Source organism: Lampetra planeri, chromosome 27, assembly GCF_965212315.1.
Source record: "Lampetra planeri chromosome 27, kcLamPlan1.2.h2, whole genome shotgun sequence".
In the NCBI taxonomy this organism is placed as follows: domain Eukaryota; kingdom Metazoa; phylum Chordata; class Hyperoartia; order Petromyzontiformes; family Petromyzontidae; genus Lampetra; species Lampetra planeri.
Genome location: NC_136133.1, coordinates 3,790,208 through 3,816,592, shown reverse-complemented (window position 1 = coordinate 3,816,592; position 26,385 = coordinate 3,790,208). Strand labels below are relative to the sequence as shown.

General features: G+C 51.2%; 1 protein-coding gene across 1 annotated transcript in view; it reads right to left on the bottom strand.

Annotated features, from left to right (window-relative positions):
- Nucleotides 1-8,741: 8,741 nt before the first annotated feature.
- UPRT (uracil phosphoribosyltransferase homolog) overlaps nt 8,742-26,385 on the bottom strand; it is a 33,576-nt gene continuing 15,932 nt past the window's right edge. Inside the window, exons 5-7 of the mRNA XM_078607258.1 lie at nt 14,607-14,768; nt 12,795-12,893; nt 8,742-11,598 (exon numbers count right to left, since the gene is read on the bottom strand). Of these exons, the coding sequence (XP_078463384.1) occupies nt 11,492-11,598; nt 12,795-12,893; nt 14,607-14,768 (368 nt within the window). The 3' untranslated portion in view covers nt 8,742-11,491. The remainder of the gene's footprint in view (nt 11,599-12,794; nt 12,894-14,606; nt 14,769-26,385) is intronic.

The following is a 26,385-nucleotide window of genomic DNA, read 5'->3' as shown; positions in this document are numbered from 1 at the left end:
TACCGTACAATAACAAGCATCACCATCAATCAGCAATGTCTCACTGAAACATTTTGGGTTTTTTTTTAATCGCTCATGCTCACCAAGCTAATGTTTCAAACGTCGTCTTAATGACACATCGGCGAAGCAGAACACTGAGACTAAGAACGGAGTGGTAGCCAAGGAATGGAACGCGCCTGATCGCTCCAAATCCCCACCGTGATGAAGATGGAGCGATGATTTCAGTTTGTGTGCAGATGCAGGATGGGTTATTATTCCATCGCATGAATGTCGAGAAGTGGCGGCGGACTAGGAAGGCACCTATCCTCGCAATGGATTGACCACGACAGGATTACGACGACGATGACGAATTACACCTCACTCACTCTACGATCAAAATCAAGAGCTGTCCCGTCCACTCACGCGTCTCCCATCGCATTTACAAAAAAACACACACACACAACCATTAATTGCAATAAACGCCGCTAATTTCCACCTCGTTTGGCCGGGAAGCCAGCCAAAGAGCCTGCAGACTCTGAGACACAATTGTCACCCGGGGCCGTTTTGTGTCCACACACACGCGCACACGCACGCAGTGACGGCGCGAGGCATAGGAAGCGAACCAAGACAAATGTGTAGGGCCCCCAAGTGGTCCAAGGGGCTCCCGATTCCATGAGCAGAGTCTTAGCGATGATGCATGAAATGTCAGCTTTGATTCAGATCAAAATAAACATAAAAGGCTAATTGACGCAACAAAGTTAATCACGTTGGTGTCGTCTCTCGTATATCGTGGTTGTCTCCCCCCCCCCACTCTCGTCTCATCTCTGCACCTCTGGTCTTGCAAACGGCTCACGAAGAGTTTGTCATTTGAAATGGAGGAAGCAAGCCATCACCGCCGCACACAAAGACAACGACCCCCCGTGTAGCCTTAACAGGATCGGGGGGCAAGTGCAGTTAGCAAGCACCAATGAACGCTGACACGACCCGGCCGCCTTTGTCTCCCCAGTGGCAATGTTTTTCACACCGCACCAGTTGAGGCTGAGTCGACCTCGGGGTTGCCCAGGAACGGTTCAGATCATCGTTATTGGTGTTGACCGTGAGCCGGAATCGAACTCGGGTCGCCAGGGTTCCCAGCGCAACACGCTAACCGCTCCACCACCGCTCCTAGGAGAGACAATCAAAGATCAAAGATCCCCCATGTAGCCTGAACAGACTGTAGGGGCAAGTGCTGTTAGCGAGCACCTATGAAGGCCGGAACGGTACACGAGGGGGTGGGTGGGCCAGCACCACGCCCGACCGCATTTGTCTCCCTAGTGGCAATGTTTACACACCTCACCAGGTACTTATTTGAGGTTGAGTCGACCTAGGGGAGGCCCGGAAACCGGTTCAGATAATCGTCACTGGTGTTGGCCGTGAGCGGGAATCGAACTCGTGTCGCCGGGTTCATAGCGCAGCGCGCTAACCGCTACACTATCACACACACAAAGACACACACAGACAACCACCAACCACACACACACAGACAACCACCAACCACACACACACACTCGTATGAACGGCACAGCTTCCACTCCCGCACGTGGGCACTCTCGTTGTCGCTCTGTGAGATTTGGGTGTTTCGGTGCAGTGTGCCGGTTTCCAGAGCAGCAATAACAACAAGCCCACGAAGTTTGTCAAACATTCACTGCTGTGGCACGGAATGGGCCACCCGCCCCCCGCCTCCCACCACATTCTTCGACCGCGTGATTCACCAGCTGGGCAGAGGTTGCCCCCTGCTGGGCAAAGCTGAGCATTAGTCTCCCATTTTTCATATTCTTAGGTTTTTTTTATTCTTAGGTTTTTTCGGTAAAGTCACGTAGGTAAAATATTAAAATTAATAAAAGTAAAATAAAATAAAAATCACGACGTTTCGGAAGCAACACAAGCTTCCGTCTTCAGGTGGAACTGTCACAGCCCGACAGCTGTATCAAGTCTCCCCCCGGGGCAACATTTGCGTGATATCCACCCAACCAACCCACCTCCACCCACCCACCCACCTCCACCCACCCACCCACCTCCACCCACCCACCCACCTCCACCCACCCACCCACCTCCACCCACCCACCCACCTCCACCCACCCACCCACCTCCACCCACCCACCCACAAGGGCCCACACGGCTTGTCAAGTCACGTTTCACCGTGTTCTCTGTATCACACGACAGCGTGGGAAAGTAAGACGCACCCCAACGTTTTGTGTTGGGTTAATGTTGATAAGACGATAACATAATACAATCAAACTATGTGTTATGTAGGAATGTAGGAACGCGTCGCCGGAGAGCTGAAAACTAAAGCGTTAAAATGTAAGTTAAGGAAAATAGGACGGTTTGCTACGTACGGTTACGAAATAAGTTCAATATACATATAGATACCGTGGACACTGGGACATAAATGCGGCACTGCTGTGGAGAGCCGTCGTCGAGTGTTGAACCGATACTGAACTGCCGATCTTACAGGCTAATGATTTAGTTATGTACTACAGGGACTTCTCTATTTACTAGCATTCGACTTACGAACTTTCAGAAATACGAACAATGTCCATGTGTCCAGTTGCCTATTCGGACCGAGTGTCGTAAGTTCAATGAGTGGCGGTGGTATCTATATCTGCAGAACATTAAGAACCAGTGGCATCTACATCTACAGGAGATGATATAACTTTTGAAGCAATTCCCCCGTGTTTAGCGCACGTGCCGAACAACAGGTTTGGAATCGACGGGAGTAAAGTTGGACTTACGAACAAATCGACTTACGAATAGAACTCTGGAACCTAACTCGTTCGTAAGTAGAGGCGTCCCTGTACTACGCATTATTTTGCGTCGAATTTGGAACCACCATATTGTTCAGAGATGGTTGTTGCTTGTAAGACCGGCGGCAGATGATCAACATTGATGTAGGGAAGCCCGACTCTGCTGATGAGACACGATGTGTCGAGACTGGTCCAGAGCTTTGCTTGTCTTGAATCAATGCTGCTGATATCACACACTCCCAGAAGGCTGTGCGGCCGATGGGTAGAATAGAGAAATACTTGAATTTTTTTAAATGGGAGAGTTGTTACTTGAAGATGTAGCGTCCTGTTATTTTTAGTTTCTTTACAGTCCCCACAAGAACGATAAAGATGATTTTGAGTGAACCATTGTATGGTGACGGGTTTAACGACTCAATTTTACGTGACCTAGGACCCATATCATAAAGAGAGAGCCTTTACCTATAAGATCGTTTGTGAGAACCCACTTGAAAAAAAATGTGACGGACTGTACGTCTGTTTGTTTATTTGTGTGCCTTATTTAACGCATCTTCTCTGCTGGTGTGATGCCGAATCATCATCATCGTTGTTAATGCTGCGGGCAGACGAGGTGAGTTGCATCAGTGAAGTTAGGCCCGTATAATTAATGCTATTAACCACCCAACTCCCCACTCCATCACCATCGCGAGCCCACCCCGGCGCTTTGTTGAAACCCGCGGGCTTCCTTCTCCGACACAGCGAAGCAGCAGCAGCAGCGATCAGTGATGGGTACCGGGGTGCACAATAGCACTAATTAGTGGGGGGTGGCGGAGGGGAGGGTGGCGTTCACCGCAGGTGTGGGACAATGCACACTGATTATAATGCGTGTCCGCTTCAATCACGGCACGCTCTCCGCGTCCGTCTTTGTTTCCGCAAGCGATTTGTGGTTTAATCGCTCTCTGGCTTTGTTGGTGGTGGTGGGGGAGGAAATCCATGCAAGTTCACTCCAGCAGAAGAAGAAGAAAAGAAGAGGTATGAAAAGCCAGCTAGGGAATGTGAACGTCGCGCTATCGTTGATTCTGCTGCTGCTGCTGTTGTCAGCCTAGAACTATCCACTGCTGGACAAATTGCCCCTCTATCTTCCCCGATTTGAGTTCCATTTCGGTAAAGTCACGTAGGTAAAAAAATAAAATTAATAAAAGTAAAATAAAATAAAAATTACGACGTTTCGGAGGCAACACAAGCTTCCGTTTTCAGGTGGAACCGTCACCGCACGCTTGCTGTATCACTTGAAACGTCCGAAACGTCGTGATTTTTATTTTATTTTTATTTTACTTTAATTAATTTTAATTTTTTACCTACGTGACTTTACCGAAAAAACCCAATAGTATGAATCCTTGCAGTCACGAAAGCTTCAAATCTAGAATTAAAACCCTTCCATTCCCTCCTTTCTCCAGCCGCTTCAAATTTAAATTGAGATCTGTGCGCGTGCAACACGTGTCCCACGTGCGCCTTGTTCCACGTGGTGCACGTGTGCAGGCTTTGCGCTAATTGCCGAGCGCGTCACGCGGGGAGTGATTTTATCAATCATCGGGCGAATGCAGCTGAGTGGAACGACAGAGTTTTACATTTGAATGGGGGGGGGAGTCAATTGGTGAACGCCGAAAGATGTGCACGTGGTCGTGGCCTCTGGTCTCCGTGGCTTCGTCACTCGCGTTCTCTATCCCGTAGGGTACAACCAGCGAACACTTTCAGTCGGTTACGTTCCGAAACGGTTACTCTGTGAATTAGATTTCGCGACGCAACATCCACCTCGCCTGCCTTGGTTTGTCCTCCTCACGAAGAGATCTGTACCCTATTTCTTCTAGATTTGAAGCTTTCGTGACTGCAAGGATTCATATTCTTAGGTTTTTTTCGGTAAAGTCACGTAGGTAAAAATTTTAAATTAAAATTAATAAAAGTAAAATAAAAAATAAAATAAAAATCACGACGTTTCGGAGGCTACAACAAGCTTCCGTCTTCAGGTGGAACCGTCACAGCACGATAGCTGTATCAAGTAAGAGCTATCGTGCTGTGACGGTTCCACCTGAAGACGGAAGCTTGTGTTGCCTCCGAAACATCGTAATTTTTATTTTTATTTTACTTTTATTAATTTTATTATTTTTTCCTACGTGACTTTCCCGAAAAAAATCTAAGATCTGTACCCGTGGCGCACCGCGGGACAGGGAGAAAAGTGTCGAGTTGATGATGTGCAGAAAAAGTAACGGGGATAGGGAAGAGAGACGCGAAACTATGCACGTGGAGGTTTTTGGGTTAAATGTGTCGTTAAACCCGCCACAACCCAGCATCGCCAATTAATAAGGTTTATTACGTAGACCAAACATGCCAATTATGTTTACGTGACAACCCTTTCTAATTGGCTGTGTCGGGTGGGGGCGCGTTTAACGACAATGTTCTATATTTACGCGATCTAACATCGAAACCTCTTATGGGTAATATTGGTCGGGAAAGCCTACTACGTGCTAAACTGAGATGCGAAATCATTGGGAAGTGAGGAAAAGGGTGGAATAATTAATTGCCAACGAGAGCGATCAGGAGAGATGAGGAAGAGGCTGAGCTGTACAAGGGCCTCGACGCTGCTACGCGGAGCAGCGTCTGTGTTCAGAGTGGGCGTGGCCACACGGGAGTCACGTGATTTACATGATTACTGAGCTGATTTAGATGATTATCCTTCTAGATTTGAAGCTTTCGTGACTGCAAGTATTCATATTCTTAGGTTTTTTCGGTAAAGTCACGTAGGTAAAAAGATTAAATTAATACAAGTAAAATAAAATAAAAATCACGACGTTTCGGAGGCAACACAAGACGGAAGCTTGTGTTGCCTCCGAAACGTCGTGATTTTTATTTTATTTTTATTTTACTTTTATTAATTTAAATTTTTTTACCTACGTGACTTTACCGAAAAAACCTAAGAATATGAATATCGATTATCCTCTGGTATATAACATCGAATTAAAGGGATATATCGTACTAAATAATGCTGGGTAACACGTCCGTTGGATTATTATGGAATAGGAGTATCTTTTACTCCAGTGGTAGTGCCTTATGCCGATAATCCGCACGCCAAGCCAGCCAAGCAACGTTCCTTGAAATATCGATATGTATTGACGAAAGTGTTGAGTTTTAAATAACGTGTAAAACAAGTTCGTTAACCAATCGAAGGGACACAACTGGATGACACAGGACAATTTGCAAAGCCACGGTAGATAACTGAACAGCAAGATTACATAACGAAGGCACACGGGGATGGAGTGCTATTTGAAAGCTGAACTTTATAATGAAAGGCGGTGTCGTTAAAGAGCGCCGTTCCTAATCCGCGCTGATTACGAGCGGCATGCACGCGGGATCAGAGGACGCTGACAAAAAGCTGAAACGCGTGCACAGAGCGCCGTGAAACAAGTATAACCCGTAAAAACAAACTTTTTCACTATAAATCCTTTATATGCGTGGCGGCTAGAATCCTCTCGTCCTCTGGCTTGAGATGGCTGCCACCTATGGGTCAGATGATTGCATTGCACCATTAAGCAATTGGTAATGAAATATAATATTTTTGTCCTAAAAAGTGTAACATTTTGGGGAAAAAATTTCACGAACATTAATTGTCACGCACAACGAGTCTGTGTGGAAAACGTCAGCTCGATTGGATCACGGGAAGTGGGTTAAAAAACGACCGAAAGATTTGCACGGTCTACACTATGGGAACCTCATTTGCCAGTAAAAATATGATAATTGGTTTTTTACCCTTCTATCTGGCAACAAAACTGACACCTTTTTACAAGGAGTCATGTTTGCATAGACCGCAATACCTGCAGTCATAATACAAACAAAAGAACATAACTTTGATAATGTGCACTGTCCTTAAAGTTGATTGATCCACACCCGAGACAGCTTTCCTTAGAGCCTAGTCTCATATGGGTTGGACCAGATGACGCCAGTGCACATTATCAGAGTTATGTTCTTTTGTTTGTATTATGACTGCAGGTATTGCGGTCTATGCAAACATGACTCCTTGTAAAAAGGTGTCAGTTTTGTTGCCAGATAGAAGGGTAAAGAACCAATTATCATTTGCACGGTCGTAAGCAAGCAAGCAAGCGTGCAAGTGAACTTAATATAAAGGATTTTTAAAAATGCGCGTGTTTGGGAATTGGGGCCCGGAAATGTATGACGTTGGCTTATTTAGAGAACCACCACGCGCGCGTGAAGACACTGCATTGACCGGCGTGAGGAAAGTAAAACGCGTGGTTTTGGCAGTGGCGCAGGAGCACAATTCAAACTCCCTACAAATGAATCGATGCGATTGCCTCCCAGGTGCGACCCTGTCCGTGTAAAGTCGCACACAGCATTATTTGACGAATGTGAAATGATTTCAGACGCTGTCTTTCCCACAGACCTGTTCTTCACCTGATGACGGCTGCTTGCGTTGTGGCCGAAACGTCGTGAGAATTGTATTTTATTATGTTTTTTTTAATTATTTTATTATTTCCCTTCTACGTGACTTTACCGAAAGAACCAAGAAGATGAATTCCTGCAGTCACGAAAGCTTTAAATCGAAATTTGACGAATGTGTTGAGTGTGTGGGGGGGGGAGTGGGGGGATGTGAGAAAAGTGGAGGCGTCGGGAGGACACTTTGGGGCTGGAAGGAACGAAGGCCGGTTCGGGGAGGGGGGGGGGGGTCCTTGAACTTGCAGAGCCGTGTGGGCAAAGGGCAAAGGAGGCAACGGCAGTACAGCGGGGGTGGCCACATTGGCAACACGGGGGGGGGGGGGGGTACCGCAGCTCGCGTGGACCATCCGGATTGGTTGATGCATCGCGAGACCACGTGGGAAGGCGGCGACAGGGGCACACCACGGTGGCTCGGAGATGTTACTGGTAGGAACCACCTGGTTCCACCAGCCCACATGGGATTATTGTGTCCGTCCGTCGTGCATCCAAAAATGGGCGGGGAGGGGCTGGGTGGGGAGGGGCTGGGTGGGGAGGGGCTGGGTGGGGCTGGGTGGGGAGGGGCTGGTCACCCCGTGGTGCCCTTATAAAACTCAACGTTTAACCTACTCACGCCGGCTTGTGCCCGCCCTCACAGTCGGCCATATTTGCGGAATACACCACGCCGCCGTTGACCCTGGCAATTGATCGAGCAACCCAACGTTCCTAGCAGCTCCCTCCGCAGAAATGTTAACTGCCTCGCCTGGTATGCAGGAGGTCGTGGGTTCGATCCCTACCCTGATGCCTGCTGCTGTATATTTAGAAATTTGCGTGTTCACTGCTTCTCACTCTGGTCACGTGGACTTTTCTCCGGGTCCTCTGGTTATTTCCCCTCCACATTTGAGAAACGTGCGTTTTAGAGTATTTGGCCGCTATAATTACCCACGTAATAAGCCACTTTGCCGAGCTATCATTTGAAATAGCCAGGTCACTTCCAAAAAAAGAGCTAAATAGCTCAGTGGGCCTTACCTGGTAAAAATAAAAAGTATCGTTTAGTTCACTAGTTTGTGAAACAATCCAGCCTTAAGCTGTTTCGCAGCTTGGGGTGGGGGGGGGAGGCTTTATCGAGCAGTCGACAGCTCATGGCTCACGATAAGAACGTAAACTTAAAAAATGACTTCTCCGAGCCGGTTGATGTAGTATTTGTTCCGGGTCATCCTATTTCTCTTGCGCCGTTTCATCGCGTTCCAATGCCACAGCCTCCGATCGGCCTCAAGCGGCTGCCTCCCCCCTCCTTTCCTCCTCGCCCCCAAAGTAACGAGGTGAACGTCGGTTCTCCGTCACAGCTCCTGTCCTCTGGAGCTCAGCTCCCCTTCTTTCACCGCCTTGCTCATCGGCATTGTTCGTCTGTCAAAATCCAAAGACTTTTGCTTTTCGTCTTCCGTGCCTCTGCAAGATCTTTTCAGTTAAATGCCGCACGCGCTATACATTTTATTACGAATCAATGACATTCCATGCATATCGTCAGGTTAAGAACGGATTTTTATTGATAAATCAATGCATCGGTACATCTCTAGTATACAGTAGGCCTTTCATAATCCCCCCCCCCCTCCACCGCCAGCCAATAATGCCATGCATAACTGCAATCTAGAAGTTGCCAATCAATTCAATAAATAATATTTTTTGGTCTCGTTTCTATTATTCCGTTTGTCTCGTGGAGTTTTGCTGGCTCCGTCCATGAACGTGATTGTAACAATGCTACTATACCATACGCACACCATTTCCATAACGAGTAAATTGCCGATTCTCATACGCGCGCTCCAATCCGTGTATCGCGATTGCAAGAAGCGACTTTACAATCGATTAATCGTACGTAAGTCGCAATCTTTGTGTAGGTACTTCAAACCGGGACAGCATCCCATTTTGCTGGTTTGAAGACCAAGTCGCGACTTTTCCACGGCCGCCGTCACCGTGCCAAGCCAGCCGAGCATGGCTCAGGTTGTTTTTCCACGGCAGAGCCGTGCCGCTGACATGGTCGTTGTCAACCGCAACGTATGAGCTTGCGACGCTACATCCCTCATGGCGCGTTTACACCGACGTCGCACGAGTCCCGCTCCCAGGACCCTGCTTGGCCACCAGCTAGATTCGGACGTCTTCTCGTGTGGCCATCGCTAGCAAGCCTCGGTGTCTGCACGGCAAATATGCAGCAGGGGGGGGACAAAAAACCCACCAGAGCTGCGCTGGCTCTGCTCGGATGCGCCAGTGGTGGGAAAATAGTGGCGTTAAGACACACTGGCTCGAGTTTGACACTTGGGTGTCAGACACTCTTCCCCCCTCACCCCTCCGAGACACAAAACCACGTGCAAAGACTACTTGCCCTGTAACCTCCCCCCCACTTGTGCTCACTCTATTGCAATCCGCAACCAGCAGCAGCAGCATCTGTACAAGCCTCGCAAACTCCTATGGTGTGGCAAAACAGCATCTGGGCGGTAAACCCCAAAGAGTAACAGGCAGTCGTAGTCGCCCGAGAGCACAACACATACAAACCTCTTCTTGGTTCTTTCGGTAAAGTCACGTAGAATGGAAATAATAAAATAATAAAAATAAAATAATTCTCACGACGTTTCGGCCACAATGCAAGCAGCCGTCCTCAGGTCTGTCGAGAAGACTCTGAAGACAGTCTTCTCGACAGACCTGTTCTTCACCTGAGGACGGCTGCTTGCGTTGTGGCCGAAACGTCGTGAGAATTATTTTATTTTTATTATTTTATTATTTCCATTCTACGTGACTTTACCGAAAGAACCAAGAAGATGAATCCCTGCAGTCACGAAAGCTTTAAATCGAAACATACAAACCTTTCCGAGAGATTAATCCACTCGGTCGGATTATATTATCGGTGGGAGTGCGGGGCTTGACTTTTGCATCAAATCCGTTTTAGTTTCAAGGTGCCAGTCAAAAGAAATATAGATACATAGATGACCATCACCTTCAAAACATTTACAAATAAAAAAATGTTAATAAACATATAAACGGAGCAAAATAATTTCCAAAAACTCATTTCTACAATGGCAGTTTTTGTTGCAGGGTGGTAGTCACAGATGACCGGTTCAAGGCTGTAGTGCGATCTACACGCGAGTGCCTGGCTCAAATGCTGGCACACACAGCGTATCCGTCTCCTGTGCCTTCCACCAAACTCATTCAGAACCCTTTGGAAGATACGGGGTGATCCATTCATAACTAACGTCACGGGGAAATGGTTTTGTGGTTCGTGCGCACAAGATGTGAAACTCCCTTCCCGTGGGTGTGGAGGTGGCACCCATTCTCAGGCTCGCCAGGAGGTGCTACAGCAAATTTGGATGACACATGTTCCGCTTGCATGGGATAGAGCGTTTCCCCCTTGCACGTGTGGGTTTTCTCTGTGCTCCGGTCTCTTCCCACTACAGAGCTTGGGAAAATTGTTGGTCACAAACTACTGCCAACTGTCTGTTGGTGATCGCTTTGCGCTGTAGGCGAATGGCACGACTACCAAATGTACGAACGAGTTGATGCCTCGACCAAATTTTGTGGAAGTCATGGTTCCATATGTTACAGAGGAACAGAGAAGGTGAAAGCATGGGTGGCGATTCACGGATCTGTGGTTCTCACACACCCCCTTAAGACAAAGATCCCCCATATAGCCTGAACAGACTGTTGAGACAAGTGCTGTTAGCGAGTTGCACCTATGAGGGCCGGCACGGCACAAACGGGCGGCTGGGTGGGCAACACCACGCCCAAACGCCTTTGTCTCCCTCGTGGCGATGTTTACACACTGCACCAGTTACTTATTTGAGGCCGAGTCAATATAGGGAGGGCCCAGGACTAGTTTAGATAATCGTCACTGGTGTTGTCAAACTTTGGTCGCCGGGTTCGTAGCACAGCGTGCCGACGCTACACTACCACTCCCCACACACGCCGCCCCACGCACACGTCTGTTGCAGGAGGAGACGCATGGGAAGTGTGCCACTGCAAGGAAAAGCGATTTACAAATCAAATCAAAATATTCTATGACGCGCGTTCGAATTAAAAACATAAATGAACGCGCATCAAAGACTGAGGAATGGGGAGAATATTCCGTCACAACAGGTGGGGCCTCTATGAATGGATCACCCTGTAGTTCACGTGAAAATGTTAAATAATGAAACAAAACGTCAAGAAAATGCCCATAGCCACCACATGCAGCCATGAGGGGGGAGTCTCACTCTCCCTCCTCCCTCTCTCTCTCTCTCTTCCCCCACTCAGTCGGTCCCAAAATATTTCTTCCCAAAGTGAGTCGGAGCGATGGGGTGCACCTCCGTGGTGAGCACCGTGATGTCCGGAAACTCCTGAATGATCGACTTCGCTCCTGCCGGCGACAGACCGCACAGAGACGAGGCAATGAGCGCCACACGGCGTCGGCGGACCGCGTCTGCTCCGTACACGGGCGTCACGGCATCGGTCCGCATCGGTCCGCCTCGGCGATTCGTCGCCGTGTGCACGGAGCGGCGAGACGTGTCGCAGCTACGAATCGCCCAGCAAGACCGTTGCTCGAGTGTCAAGTCGGTCTCTACCACAAGCAAGTACAGATTGGTTTACTCTTTGGTTCTTTGGGTAAAGTCACGTGGGAAGAGAAAGTAATAAATTAAATAATAGCATACTTTATTTAATTTAAAGAGAAAGCAATAAATTAAATAATAGCATACTTTTATTTAATTTAAAGAGGGAATAATAAACAAAAAAATAGCATTCTTTTATTTAATTTAAAGATAAATTAATTAATTCTAGATTTGAAGCTTTCGTGACTGCAAGGATTCATACTCTTAGGTTTTTTCGGTAAAGTCACGTAGGTAAAAAATTTTAATTTTAATTGTATTTTTTACCTACGTGACTTTACCGAAAAAATCTAAAAATAATACATTTAAAAAGCATACTTTAATTTATTATTACCGCCGGTTAGTGGAATATGACTGAGACGGATATGTGATGTGACGCACTCTCTCGCGAGCTATACGCTAATTGTTGTTCCTCAGGTGAAGAGGACGGCTGCTTGCGTTGTGGCCGAAACGTCGTGAGAATTATTTTATTATGTTTTATTTTTAAATCCTTTATATTAAGTTCGCTTGCTTGCTTGCTTGCGCGCTTACGACCGTACAAGTCTTTCGGTCGTTTTTTAACCCACTTCCCGTGATCCAATCGAGCTGACATTTTGCACACAGACTCGTTGTGCGTGACAATTTATTTTCGTGAAAATTTTTTTCCAAAATGTTCCTCTTTTTAGGAAAATTTTTTTTTCATATTTAATTTAAAATACAAATGTGATAAAAATGAAACTCTTACTTAAGAAAAACAGAAATGAATAATAAAATTAAACCGATGCCACGCATATAAAGGATTTATAGTGAAAAACTTAGTTTTTACGGGTTAATTTTTTATTATTTTATTACTTTCCTTCTACGTGACTTTACCGAAAGAACCAAGAAGATGAATCCCTGCAGTCACGAAAGCTTTAAATCGAATTGTTGTTCACGTATTTTTTTTTTTTTACGTATAGGAGGGCCTCACCGTGTGGCGTGGAGAAGAGGCTCAGGAGGAAGATGTGCTTTGTGGGCACCCCGTGCTCGATGAGCACCTTGACCGCCTCAATCACCGTGTTGCCAGTGCCTGCGACGCACGCACAAAAAAACAAACCAAGACAAAGATCCTCGCATAGCCTTCACAGACTGTTGCGGCAAGTGCAGTTCAGAGCGAGCACCTATCAAGGCCGATATGGTACGAGGCGGTCGATGGCCAGCACCACGCCCGACCGCCTTTTCATCTCCTCGGTGGTGATATTTTTTTACACACCACACCAGGTACTCATTTCAGGCTGAGTCGACTGCCTCGATCACCGTATTTGCCAGTGCCTGTGATACACACGCACACACACACATGCCCCGAGCTCACATCTCCTTCCCTGATGCTCGCAGTGGCACAAGTGACTGAGGTCTACGTGTGAACTTGTGTGCGCACATTTGGGGCTCGCAACGAGCGGAGCACCGGGCGGCTAAAATGCAGCGAGTTGGCACAGTAGGGCGTACAGCTGGTGCATCTGTTGGGACATAAATGAGCCGTTCTATGGCGCCAGTGGGTGTACTACACCTCGGGGCTCACTAGAGAACAGGTTCCGGATGTCACGGAGGTCAGGTCAGGACATGACAGTCTGTGTGAACCCGCAAGAGTACGTGACTGGACGAGGGGGCACGGGGACCCCCAGAAGGGGGTACGGGGACCCCCAGAAGGGGGTGAGCGAGCCACGTGATGTGGACCCAGAGCTTCCACGAAGGATCGAGAAGGGGGCGTGACCAGGGGCGGTATAAGCCCAGTCCCGAGAGGGAGCGGGGCTGGTCGCCCCGGGAATGAAGCCGCCTTCTTCGATCCGCGCTCTTCAGTCTCCGCACACGATAACCAGACGGCGTGTCGGCTGTTCTGGTTCAAACATATAGTGATTGCGTTCAAGTGGTTGGAACGGTGGCCACCACCTTACGCAGTTAACCCGTCATGTACATAGTTGCCCGGAATGTACATAGTTAACCTTGGAACGTTGAGTAGTTGTTGGTTGTGTTAGTGGTTCAAGTTGTGTCGGTAAGTAAACTTGTTGCCTCCAAGACTTGGTGAGCGCCTGGTTAGAACCCACTACACATCTGCCAGTTATATCTCGGTCAACCCATGGCACCTGGGGGTCCATCCCAGTGACTTCCTATCAGCGAGCCTTCAACACTTCACGTGGCCTCAAAGTGCACCTGGTCTGGCACAACCGCCGTGCTGACGTCACCGCCACTTAAAGTAAAAAAAAATCAACAATCCATATTACGATTTAACGCTTTCCTGACTGCAGGGATTCATCTTCTTGGTTCTTTCGGTAAAGTCACGTAGAAGGGAAATAATAAAAATAAAACATAATAAAATAATAGACTTTTATGTTTTATTATTTTATTATTTCCCTTCTACGTGACTTTACCGAAAGAACCAAGAAGATGAATCCTTATTACATTCGATAAACGGCGAATGCCTAAAAGTCCAACAATGATTTGTAGTGCGGCATTACAAATGATTGTGCGTGTGCTGTTCTTGAAATAGGGACTACAGAAAAAATGGTTTGACATTATTCATGAAGGAACGCCTTGTGCTCACTTGCATTGCGACTCTGGAAATATTTTGTTTTACCGAATTTGTTAAAAATGGCTCTTCTTGTTATTTTGGTTGCCGACAGCTGCATTAGAAACACTTCGACCGAGCCACCACGAGGAGGGGCTCCGTGGGATTGCAGATTTCCCACCGCTGTTTGTAGAGCATCCGAGCCTTGGCAGTGGGCGGTGAAATCGGTTGCAAACTTACTGAGGATGGGGTACATGAGCAGCACTTTCCGGCGCGCGATGTCCGGCGGGAACTTGGCGTAGTACACCTTGGCCTTCTGCGTCTCCTCATCGCTCTGGATGAGGATCTTGCCAATGCGGATTGAGCGGCAGCAGTCCCGGAGACCCTGTTCCATGGCTTCTCCTACACAGTGGGGGGGAGGGGGGGGGCAACCGTTACGTGTCACGGGCGGCGGCGGCGTGGCCCATCGGTGTCGCGGTTCGACTCGTCGTTGCGGTTGGACATCGCAGTGGACGTTAAAGATCCCGCCATGTCATTCCAAACGCGTGGGGGCCCATTGTATTGTGTGCCGGGGGGCATCACGGTCCAAAGTTCAAAAATGTGTAATAAAGGACTCGTTCACTGGGTCTGTCTCCGTTGTCCTTTATTTGGGTTCTTTACACTTGTCCCACACGGCCCTCGCTCAGAGCCTCCCCCGCTTGGCAGCTCGACCTCTGCCTTCGCTCCCGTAGCCTTTCTCGCTCCGGTGCAGCTCCGCTGCAGGTTCCCCTTGTGCAGTCCTCCGGCTGCTCTCACAGCAGCTCCACCGCTGCTCCCCGTTCCTCCGTGCTCGGTCACCGCTGGCCGACAGTGCCGAGTCTTACCGTGTGTGGCGATCTCGCCACTCTCCAACCTCCGCCCTGCGTGGCCTCTGTGGCGATCTCGCCACTCTCCAACCTCCGCCCTGCATGGCCTCTGTGGCGATCTCGCCACTCTCCAACCTCCGCCCTGCGTGGCCTCTGTGGCGATCTCGCCACTCTCCAACCTCCGCCCTGCGTGGCCTCTCCCTGTCTCTATCCCCAACTCTCTCTTCCACCCCGCTGGCTGGCGCCGTCATGAGCCCCTCAGCCACCAGGCTGAGGCACGGCGACCACCCAACGTGGTCTCCCCTCTTCGCTCCCCCAACTGCCCCCGATGTCTTCCTGTCTCCCCGCTATAACTTCTCCCCCACGTGACCCTGACTCCTCCCTCTCGGATCGTCACATCCGACCTGCCCATTTACGCCCGCATTACAAATGTACAAAACAAATGCTGTCACCCCCCCCGCTACCAACTGTTAAAACTTAGCAGGATCCTCCTGAAACACGAGTGTGGGCGCCCAGCAAGGCTCCCCCGGGGTAAACGAGCGTGACAAAATCTAACCTATATAATTCATTTTTTGTCTGTCCGTCTGTCCGTCTGTCCGTCTGTCCCTCTGCGTACGCTCGCTGAGGGATTTGGCGCTCGGGCCGTGGGGTTTAGGAGGAAAATTTTTTGCAGGTGGGCACGCCCCCGGCCCCGCGGTGAACGTAGGCATTTCCGATTTTTCGTCCGTCGCCTTTAAATCGGTCCGATTATCGATTTTGTGCGAATTCTCTTTATTTATTTATTTACTATTGCCGACCGGCGCGGACCACGGCGGTTGCCCTTGACGGGTAGCGACGCCTTCGCTGCGGGGTGGACGCCATTTTTAATTCCCGTAAAAAATATGCACACGCATTAACACGCGACGCTGAGGTAAATACATCAAAGTTTCACGCCCTCTTCACTCCCCCCCCACTCCAGTGTGCACAATTACTATTATAGGGTCTGCAGATAATAAAATTATAGCGATTAGACAGTATTATTCTAGCGCCGGGGGGGGGGGAAGGCGACCCCAATACCCAGCCTCGGCCGGCTGGGCAATCTAGGTGAGGCCGGAGGCTCTGCACGGTACTAGGCCTCGACACCCCACACGTGTCAGGCGAGCACTTTGTGCTATAAACTCGATATACCCAGCATTGCCCGGGTGATAAATACATTTAAAAACTTCTGAACAATATAAAACATAACATACCAATGAAAATACAACTGTGTAATTACTTTTAAACCCGACGCGCCAAGAATCGATTCTCTGAAACGCGCAAGAGAATCGATGGTTATATATTCATTTAGAATCGCCCTGTTCCCGTTTAAAATAAGTTGATTATAGAGTCGATATAAACTGCTACGAATGGGAAATATCCGGCGTTGACCGGGGCAAAAATATAATTAAAAACTCCTGAAAACTTTCAAACATAACATACCAATGCAAATAAAACTCTGTAATTAAAAATGTAGCCCAAGCGCGAAAAGAAGCGATTCTTTGCAATTGTTGCGAAGGAATCAAGGGTTGTAGATTACTTTAGAATCGCCCTATTCCCTTTTTAACAAACTGCGTGTCGCAGACACACACATTCACACATTTTGCTTTTACATTTAACATACAAAACGTCAGCATGTACTGCTGTCATCATAGGCAAAAATATATACACCCTCACCACTCTCCCTCACCACTCTCCCTCACCACTCACCACTTACTATCACTCACCACTCACAATCACCACTCACCATCACTCACCCTCACCACTCACCCTCACCACTCACCCTCACTACTCACCCTCACCACCACTACTCACCCTCACCACTCTCCCTCACCACTCACCCTCACCCTTCTCCCTCAACACTCACGCTCACCCTCACCAATCATCCTCGCCCTCACCACCACCACTCATCCTCACCACTCACCCTCGCCACCACCACTCACCCTCTCACTCACCCTCACCACTCACCTCTCACCACTCACCTCTCACCACTCACTTCTCACCCTCACCACTCACCCTCACCACTCACCCTCACCACTCACCTCTCACCACTCACCTCTCACCACTCACTTCTCACCCTCACCACTCACCCTCACCACTCACCTCTCACCACTCTACCTCACCACTCTACCTCACCACTCTCCCTCACCACTCACCCTCACCACTCACCCTCACCAGTAACCCTCACCACTCTCCCTCACCACTCTCCCTCACCACTCACCCTCGCCAGTCACGCTCACCACTGACGCTCACAACTCACCCTCACTACTCACCCTGCCCACTCACCACTCATCCTCACCAATCACACCCTCACCACCACCACTCACCCTATTCCCGTTTTAAAAAACTTGCTCACGTGTCGCCAAGTATGCTTCACATGTCTTACAGACACACACATTCACTAATTTAGATTTTACATTACACATACAAAACGTCAACTTGTACTACTGTCATGATAGCAGGTACCACCACCACAGTGATGGTGAGTGGTGAGGGTGAGTGGCGAGCGATTAGGGTGAGTGGTGAGGGAGAGCGGTGAGTGGTGAGGGTGTATGGTGAGTGCTGAGGGTGAGTGGTCAGGGTGAGTGGTGAGGGTGTATGGTGAGTGGTCAGGGTGAGTGGTGAGGGTGAGTGGTGAATGGTGAGGGTGAGTGGTGAGGGTGTGTTGTGAGAGTGGTGAGGGTGAGTGGTGAAGGTGAGGGTGAGTGGTGAGTGCTGAGGGTGAGTGGAGAGGGTGAGTGGTTAAGGTGAGGGTGAGTGGTGAGGGAGAGTGGTGAGGGAGAGTGGTGGTGGTAAGGGTGAGGATGGTTGGTGATGGTGAGTGGTGAGCGTGAGTGGTAAGGGAAAGGGGTGAATGGTGAGGGTGAGTGGTGAGGGAGAGTGGTGAGGGTGAGTAGTGGTGGTGAGGGTGAGTAGTGAGTGATGAGGGTGAGGGTGATTAGTGAGTGGTGAGGGTGAGTGGTGAGCTTGAGTGGTGAGGAGTGAGGAAGAGTGGTGAGGAAGAGTGGTGAGGGTGAGTGGTGAACGTGAGTGGTGAGGGAGAGGGGTGAGCGTGAGTGGTGAGGGTGAGTAGTGAGGGTGAGCGTCAGTGGTGAGCGTGACTGGTGAGGGTGAGTGGTGAGGGTGAGTGGTGAGGGAGAGTGGTGAGGGAGAGTGGTGAGGGTGAGTGGTGAGGGTGAATGGTGAGGGTGAGGGTGAGTAGTGAGTGGTGAGGGTGAGTGGTAAGTGGTGAGGGTGAGTGGTGATTGGTGAGGGTGTGATTGGTGAGGATGAGTGGTGAGTGGTCAGGGTGAGGGTGAGTGGTGAGCGATGAGGTGAGTGAGGGTGAGTGGTGAGTGGGCAGGGTGAGTAGTGAGGGTGAGTGGTGAGCGTCAGTGGTGAGCGTGACTGGTGAGTGGTGAGGGTGAGTGGTGAGGGCGAGTGGTGAGGGCGAGTGGTGAGGGAGAGTGGTGAGGGTGAGTGGTGAGGGTGAATGGTGAGGGTGAGTGGTAAGTGGTGAGGGTCAGTGGTGATTGTTGAGGGTGTGATTGGTGAGGATGAGTGGTGAGGGTGAGTGGTGAGGGTGAGTGGTGATTAGTGAGGGGTGAGGGTGAGCGTGAGTGGTGAGTGGTGAGGGTGAGCAGTGAGGGTGAGTGGTGATTGGTGAGGGTGTGATTGGTGAAGATGAGTGGTGAGGGTGAGTGTGAGTCGTGAGCGGTGAGGGTGAGTGGTTGTTGTGAGGGTGAGTGGTGAGGGTGAGTGGTGAGGGTGAGTGGTGAGGGTGAGTGGCAGTTGTGAGTGGTGATAGGTGAGCGGTGAGGGGTGAGTGGTGAGTGGTGAGCGTGAGTGGTGAGGGTGAGTGAAGGTGAGTGGTGAGGGTGAGTGCTGAGTGGTGAGGGTGAGAGAGTGGTTAGTTTTAAGGGTGAGTGTTGAGGGTGAGTGGTGAGGTTGAGTGGTAAGGGTTAGTGGAGAGTGGTGAGTGGTGATTGGTCAGTGGTGATTGGTTATGATGAATGGTGAGTATTGAGGGTGAGGTTGAGTGGTGAAGTTGAGTGGTGAGGGTGAGTGGTGAGGGTGAGTGGTGGTTGGGACGGTGAGTGGTGAGGGTGAGTTGTGAGGGTGAGTGGTGAGGCTGAATGGTGAGCGTGAATGGTGAGAGTAAGTGGTGAGTGGTGAGGGAGAGTGGTGAGGGTGAGGGGTGAGTGGTGAGGGTGAGTGGTGACGAAGAGTGGTGAGGTTGAGTGGTGAGTAGTAAGGGTGAGTGGTGATGGTGAGGGTTAGTGGTGAGGGTGAGTGGTAAGGGTGAGTGGTGAGGGTGAGTGGTGAGGGTGAGTGGTGAGGGTGAGTGGTCAGGGTGAGTGGTGAGGGTGAGTGGTGAGGGTGAGTGGTTGTTGTGAGGGTGAGTGGCAGTTGTGAGTGGTGATGGGTGAGTGGTGAGGGTGAGTGCTGAGTGGTGAGGGTGAGTGGTGAGAGAGTGGTTAGTTTTGAGGGTGAGTGGTGAGGTTGAGTGGTGAGGGTTAGTGGAGAGTGGTGAGTGGTGATTGGTCAGTGGTGATTGGTCAGGATGAATGGTGAGTAGTGAGGGTGAGGTTGAGTGGTGAGGTTGAGTGGTGAGGGTGAGTGGTGAGGGTGAGTGGTGAGGGAGAGTGGTGAGGGAGAGTGGTGAGGGTGAGGGTGAATGGTGAGGGTGAGTGGTGAGGGTGAGTAGTGAGTGGTGAGGGTGAGTGGTAAGTGGTGAGGGTGAGTGGTGATTGGTGAGGGTGTGATTGGTGAGGATGAGTGGTGAGTGGTCAGGGTGAGTGGTGAGCGATGAGGTGAGTGAGGGTGAGTGGTGAGTGGGCAGGGTGAGTAGTGAGGGTGAGTGGTGAGCGTCAGTGGTGAGCGTGACTGGTGAGTGGTGAGGGTGAGTGGTGAGGGCGAGTGGTGAGGTCGAGTGGTGAGGGAGAGTGGTGAGGGTGAGTGGTGAGGGTGAATGGTGAGGGTGAGTGGTAAGTGGTGAGGGTCAGTGGTGATTGTTGAGGGTGTGATTGGTGAGGATGAGTGGTGAGGGTGAGTGGTGAGGGTGAGTGGTGATTAGTGAGGGGTGAGGGTGAGCGTGAGTGGTGAGTGGTGAGGGTGAGCAGTGAGGGTGAGTGGTGATTGGTGAGGGTGTGATTGGTGAAGATGAGTGGTGAGGGTGAGTGTGAGTCGTGAGCGGTGAGGGTGAGTGGTTGTTGTGAGGGTGAGTGGTGAGGGTGAGTGGTGAGGGTGAGTGGTGAGGGTGAGTGGCAGTTGTGAGTGGTGATAGGTGAGCGGTGAGGGGTGAGTGGTGAGCGTGAGTGGTGAGGGTGAGTGAAGGTGAGTGGTGAGGGTGAGTGCTGAATGGTGAGGGTGAGAGAGTGGTTAGTTTTAAGGGTGAGTGTTGAGGGTGAGTGGTGAGGTTGAGTGGTAAGGGTTAGTGGAGAGTGGTGAGTGGTGATTGGTCAGTGGTGATTGGTTAGGATGAATGGTGAGTATTGAGGGTGAGGTTGAGTGGTGAAGTTGAGTGGTGAGGGTGAGTGGTGAGGGTGAGTGGTGGTTGGGACGGTGAGTGGTGAGGGTGAGTTGTGAGGGTGAGTGGTGAGGCTGAATGGTGAGCGTGAATGGTGAGAGTAAGTGGTGAGTGGTGAGGGAGAGTGGTGAGGGTGAGGGGTGAGTGGTGAGGGTGAGTGGTGACGAAGAGTGGTGAGGTTGAGTGGTGAGTAATAAGGGTGAGTGGTGATGGTGAGGGTTAGTGGTGAGGGTGAGTGGTAAGGGTGAGTGGTGAGGGTGAGTGGTGAGGGTGAGTGGTGAGGGTGAGTGGTGAGTGGTCAGGGTGAGTGGTGAGGGTGAGTGGTGAGGGTGAGTGGTGAGGGTGAGTGGTTGTTGTGAGGGTGAGTGGCAGTTGTGAGTGGTGATGGGTGAGTGGTGAGGGTGAGTGCTGAGTGGTGAGGGTGAGTGGTGAGAGAGTGGTTAGTTTTGAGGGTGAGTGGTGAGGTTGAGTGGTGAGGGTTAGTGGAGAGTGGTGAGTGGTGATTGGTCAGTGGTGATTGTTCAGGATGAATGGTGAGTGGTGAGGGTGAGGTTGAGTGGTGAGGTTGAGTGGTGAGGGTGAGTGGTGAGGGTGAGTGGTGAGGGTGAGTGGTGGTTGTGACGGTGAGTGGTGAGTGGTGAGGGTGAGTCGTGAGGGTGAGTGGTGAGGCTGAATGGTGAGGGTGAATGGTGAGAGTGAGTGGTGAGTGGTGAGGGTGAGTGGTGACGAAGAGTGGTGAGGTTGAGTGGTGAATAGTAAGGGTGAGTGGTGAGGGTGAGGGTTAGTGGTGAGGGGTAAGGGTGAGTGGTGAGGGTTAGTAGTGAGGGTGAGTGGTCAGGGTGAGTGGTGAGGGTGAGTGGTGAGGGTGAGTGCTGAGTGGTGAGGGTGAGTGGTGAGAGAGTCATTAGTTTTGAGGGTGAGTGGTAAGGTTAAGTGGTGAGGGTTAGTGGAGAGTGGTGAGTGGTGATTGGTCAGTGGTGATTAGTCAGGATGAATGGTGAGTAGTGAGGGTGAGGTTGAGTGGTGAGGTTGAGTGGTGAGGGTGAGTGGTGAGGGTGAGTGGTGAGGGTGAGGGGTGAGGGGTGAGTGGTGAGGGTGAGTGATGACGAAGAGTGGTGAGGTTGAGTGGTGAGTAGTAAGGGTGAGTGATGTTGAGGGTTAGTGGTGAGGGTGAGTGGTGAGTGGTCAGTGGTGAGGGGTCAGGGTTAGTGGTGAGGGTGAGTGGTGATGGTGAGGGGTGAGTGGTGAGGGTGAGTGGTGAGTGGTGACGGTGAGTGGTGAGGGAGAGTGGTGAGGGTGATTGGTGAGGTTGAGTGGTAAGGTTAAGTGGTGAGGGTGTGTGGTGAGGGTGAGTGGGGAGGGTGAGTGCTGAGGGTGTGGTGAGAGTGAGTGGTGAGGGTGAGTGGTGAGGGTGAGTGGTTAGGATTTGTGATGATGGTGAGTGGTGAGGGTGAGTGTTGATGTTGAGGGTGAGTAGTGAGGGTGTGTGGTGAATAGTAAGGGTGAGTGGTGAGAGTGGTGAGGGTAAGGGTGAGTGGTGAGTGGTCAGTGGTGAGGTTGAGTGGTGAGTAGGAAGGGTGAGTGGTGAGGGTGAGTGGTGGGTGGTGAGGGTGAGTGGTGAGGGTGAGTGGTGGGTGGTGAGGGTGAGTGGTGAGGTTGAGTGGCGAGTAGGAAGGGTGAGTGGTGAGTGGGGAGGGTGAGTGGTCAGGGGTGAGGGTTAGTGGTGAGGTTGAGTGGTGAGTAGGAAGGGTGAGTGGGGAGGGTGAGTGGTCAGTGGTGAGGGGTCAGGGTTAGTGGTGAGGGTGAGTGGTGAGGGTTAGTGGTGAGGGGTGATTGGTGAGGGTGAGTGGTGAGGGTGAGTGGTGAGGGTGAGTGGTGATGGTGAGTGGTAAGGGTGAGTGGTGATGGTGAGGGGTGAGTGGTGAGGGTGAGTGGTGACAAAGAGTGATGACGTTGAGTGGTGAATAGTAAGGGTGAGTGGTGAGGGTTAGTGGTGAGGGTTAGTGGTGAGGGTGAGTGGTGAGGGTTAGTGATGAGTGTTAGTGGTGATGGTGAGTGGTGAGGATGAGTGGTGAGGGTGAGTGGTGAGTGTGAGTGGTGAGGGTGAGGGTGATTAGTGAGTAGTGAGGGTGAGTGGTGAGGGTGAGTGGAGAGGGAGAGAGTGAGTGGTGATGGTGAGTAGTGAGGGTGAGTGGCTATGGGTGAGTGGTGGGGATGAGTGGTGAGGGTGAGTGGTGAGAGTCAGTGGTGAAGGTGAGTGGTGAAGGTGAGTAGTAAGTAGTGAGGATGAGTGGTGAGTGGTGAGGGTGATTAGTGAGTAGTGAGGGTGAGTGGTGAGGGTGAGTGGAGAAGGAGAGAGTGAGTGGTGAGCGGTGAGGGTGAGTGGTGGTGGTGAGGGTGAGTGGTAAGCTTGAGTGGTGAGGGAGAGGGTGAGTGGTGAGTGGTGAGGCTGAATGGTCAGGGTGAATGGTGAGAGTGAGTGGTGAGGGTTAGTGGTGAGAGTGAGTGGTGAGGGTAAGGGTGAGTGGTGAGGGTGAGTGGTGGGTGGTGAGGGTGAGGTTGAGTGGCGAGTAGGAAGGGTGAGTGGTGAGTGGGGAGGGTGAGTGGTCAGGGGTGAGGGTTAGTGGTGAGGTTGAGTGGTGAGTAGGAAGGGTGAGTGGGGAGGGTGAGTGGTCAGTGGTGAGGGGTCAGGGTTAGTGGTGAGGGTGAGTGGTGAGGGTTAGTGGTGAGGGGTGATTGGTGAGGGTGAGGGTGAGTGGTGAGGGTGAGTGGTGAGCGTGAGTGGTGAGGGTGAGTGGTGAGGGTGAGTTGTGATGGTGAGTAGTGAGGGTGAGTGGTGATGGTGAGTGGTGAGGGTGAGTGGTGATGGTGAGGGGTGAGTGGTGAGGGTGAGTGGTGACGAAGAGTGGTGACGTTGAGTGGTGAGTAGTAAGGGTGAGTGGTGAGGGTTAGTGGTGAGGGTTAGTGGTGAGGGTTAGTGGTGAGGGTGAGTGGTGAGGGTTAGTGGTGAGGGCGAGTGGTTAGGGTTTATGGTGATGGTGAGTGGTGAGGATGAGTGGTGAGGGTGAGTGGTGAGGGTGAGTGGTGAATGGTGAGTGGTGAGGTGATTAGTGAGTAGTGAGGGTGAGTGGTGAGGGTGAGTGGAGAGGGAGAGAGTGAGTGGTGATGGTGAGTAGTGAGGATGAGTGGCTATGGGTGAGTGGTGGGGATGAGTGGTGAGGGTGAGTGGTGAGAGTCAGTGGTGAAGGTGAGTGGTGAAGGTGAGTAGTAAGTAGTGAGGATGAGTGGTGAGTGGTGAGGGTGATTAGTGAGTAGTGAGGGTGAGTGGTGAGGGTGAGTGGAGAGGGAGTGAGTGGTGAGCGTGAGTGGTGAGGGTGAGTGGTGGTGGTGAGGGTGAGTGGTAAGCATGAGTGGTGAGGGAGAGGGTGAGTGGTGAGGGGTGAGTGGTGAGGCCGAATGGTCAGGGTGAATGGTGAGAGTGAGTGGTGAGGGTTAGTGGTGAGAGTGAGTGGTGAGGGTGTGTGGTGATTGGTGAGTGGTGAGGGTGAGTGGTGAGGGTCAGTGGTGAGGGTGAGGGAGATTGGTGAGTGGTGAGTTGTGATGGTGAATGGTGAGGGTGAGTAGTGAGTGGGAGTGGTGAGGATGAGTGGTGAGGGTGAGTTGTAAGTGGTGAGTGGTGAAAAGTATTGTCAAAGCCCACCGGGCTTTGACAATACCTTAGTATCTGTGTATATATGTGTAATAAAGGACTCGATCCTGGGTCTGTCTCCGTTGTCCTTTATTTGGGTACTTACACTTGTCCCACACGGCCCTCGCTCAGAGCTCTCCCCTTGGCAGCTCCATAGCTGCCCTCGCTCCCGTAGCCTCCACACCTCTGCAGCTCCGCTGCAGACCCCTGTACAGTCCTCCGGCTGCCCTCACTGCAGCTCCACCGCTGCCCTCACTGCAGCTCCACCGCTGCCCTCACTGCAGCTCCACCGCTGCCCTCACTGCAGCTCCACCGCTGCCCGTCGTTCCTCCGTGCTTGGTCACCGCTGGCCGACGGTGCCAAGTCTTACTCTCCGTGTGTGTGGCGATCTCGCCACTCCTCGACCTCCGCCCTGCGTGGCCTCACTCTAACTTATCTCCCACACTCCCCGTCTCTTCCGGTATCTCTCCCTTAAGACCTCACCCCTCTCTCACACGTGACCTAACTCCTCCCCCCCATGACGTCATATCCGCGAAGCCGTTTACGCCCGCATTACACCACCCTCCCCCGTAGAGAAAATCCAGCCGACCTCGGCTGAACAATAACGAGACAAGTAATGCGAGCGAACACAACCATCACACATTCAAGGACGAAGCATACAATAAATATAACAACAACAACAAAACACAACAGTAAAATTCAACGAAATGTAAGGGACTTTGAGCGCGTTCGGGTCGCCGGTCCGTCCCGGACGGGCGGCGGCCCTCCTGCAGACCGGAAACGTGACGGGGTTTTAGGAGCGACAGGATGAAGTCCTCCTGTCGCTATTGGAGGCCCGTCAACGTCCCGGTTCCGTGTCCCTGAAGGCCCAGCGTCGGGGGTGCGTCGCGATCGTGTCTGCGACGGGGTCGGAAGGGCGGCGGGGCTCGGAGTCCCCGCAGCCGTGGTAGGCACACCCCGAGCAGAGTCTCCTGTCTCCAGCAATGTCACGGCCGGCTTGTCTGTAAAAGGCACGACAGGCGGTCTTGCAAGGTCAACAGGCACAGGCAAGGATGAGTCGGCAGCCACAAACCCCGGCAAGGCAACATCGGGAGATGACGCATCATTTCGAGGGGCCACATATGGTTTCAAGCGCGACGTGTGAACGAACCAACGCCGAGATCCAAACCGAACACGCGCAGACTGTGGGTTGGGAATCTCGATGAGGCGAACCGGCCCTTGCCATGGTTTGTGTAATTTAGGAGAGGTACCTGGCCGCACCTGCGGGCAATGGAGCAAGGCCATGTCCCCCACCTTCCAGGGACACTCCCCCTTCGAGCGTCGAGCACACCGCTCGTTCCGGGCCTGGGCTTTGGCAGTAGCCATGCGGGCCCCTTCCCGCGCCTCAGTAACCCGGCGAACGGTATCCTGAATGTAATCAGGAAGAGGCTTAGCAGGTCCCCTCACTCCAGTTCCCAACTGCACATCCATTGGCGGCACGTTCTCGCGACCGTACATAAGGAAAAACGGCGAATATCCTGTAGCCGCATGCGGCGTCATTCGGTATGCCGAAAGTACCCCAGGGATATGCAAATCCCAATCCGATTGTTTTTCACTCACGGTGTGACACATGGCGGACAAAGTCCGATTTAGCCATTCGACCATACCATCCGTTTGCGGGTGGTAGGGAGATGTCCGTATCTTTTTAGTTCCAAGAGCCGCGCACACCTCCCCCAACAATTTAGAAGAAAAATTCCGGCCTTGGTCTGTGAGGAGCCTCTCCGGCGCCCCCTTGTCCATAACGTACCCGAATAGAAAGGCGTCTGTGATAGACGCCGCTGACTGGTCAGGCAAAGGCCAGGCCATCGGCCAGCGGGAGAGGTACTCCACCCCAACTAGCAAGTATTTATTTCCCTTAGCGGATGGCGGGAAGGGTCCCAAAATGTCCAACGCCACCAATTCGTTAACTCTAGACACCTGAAT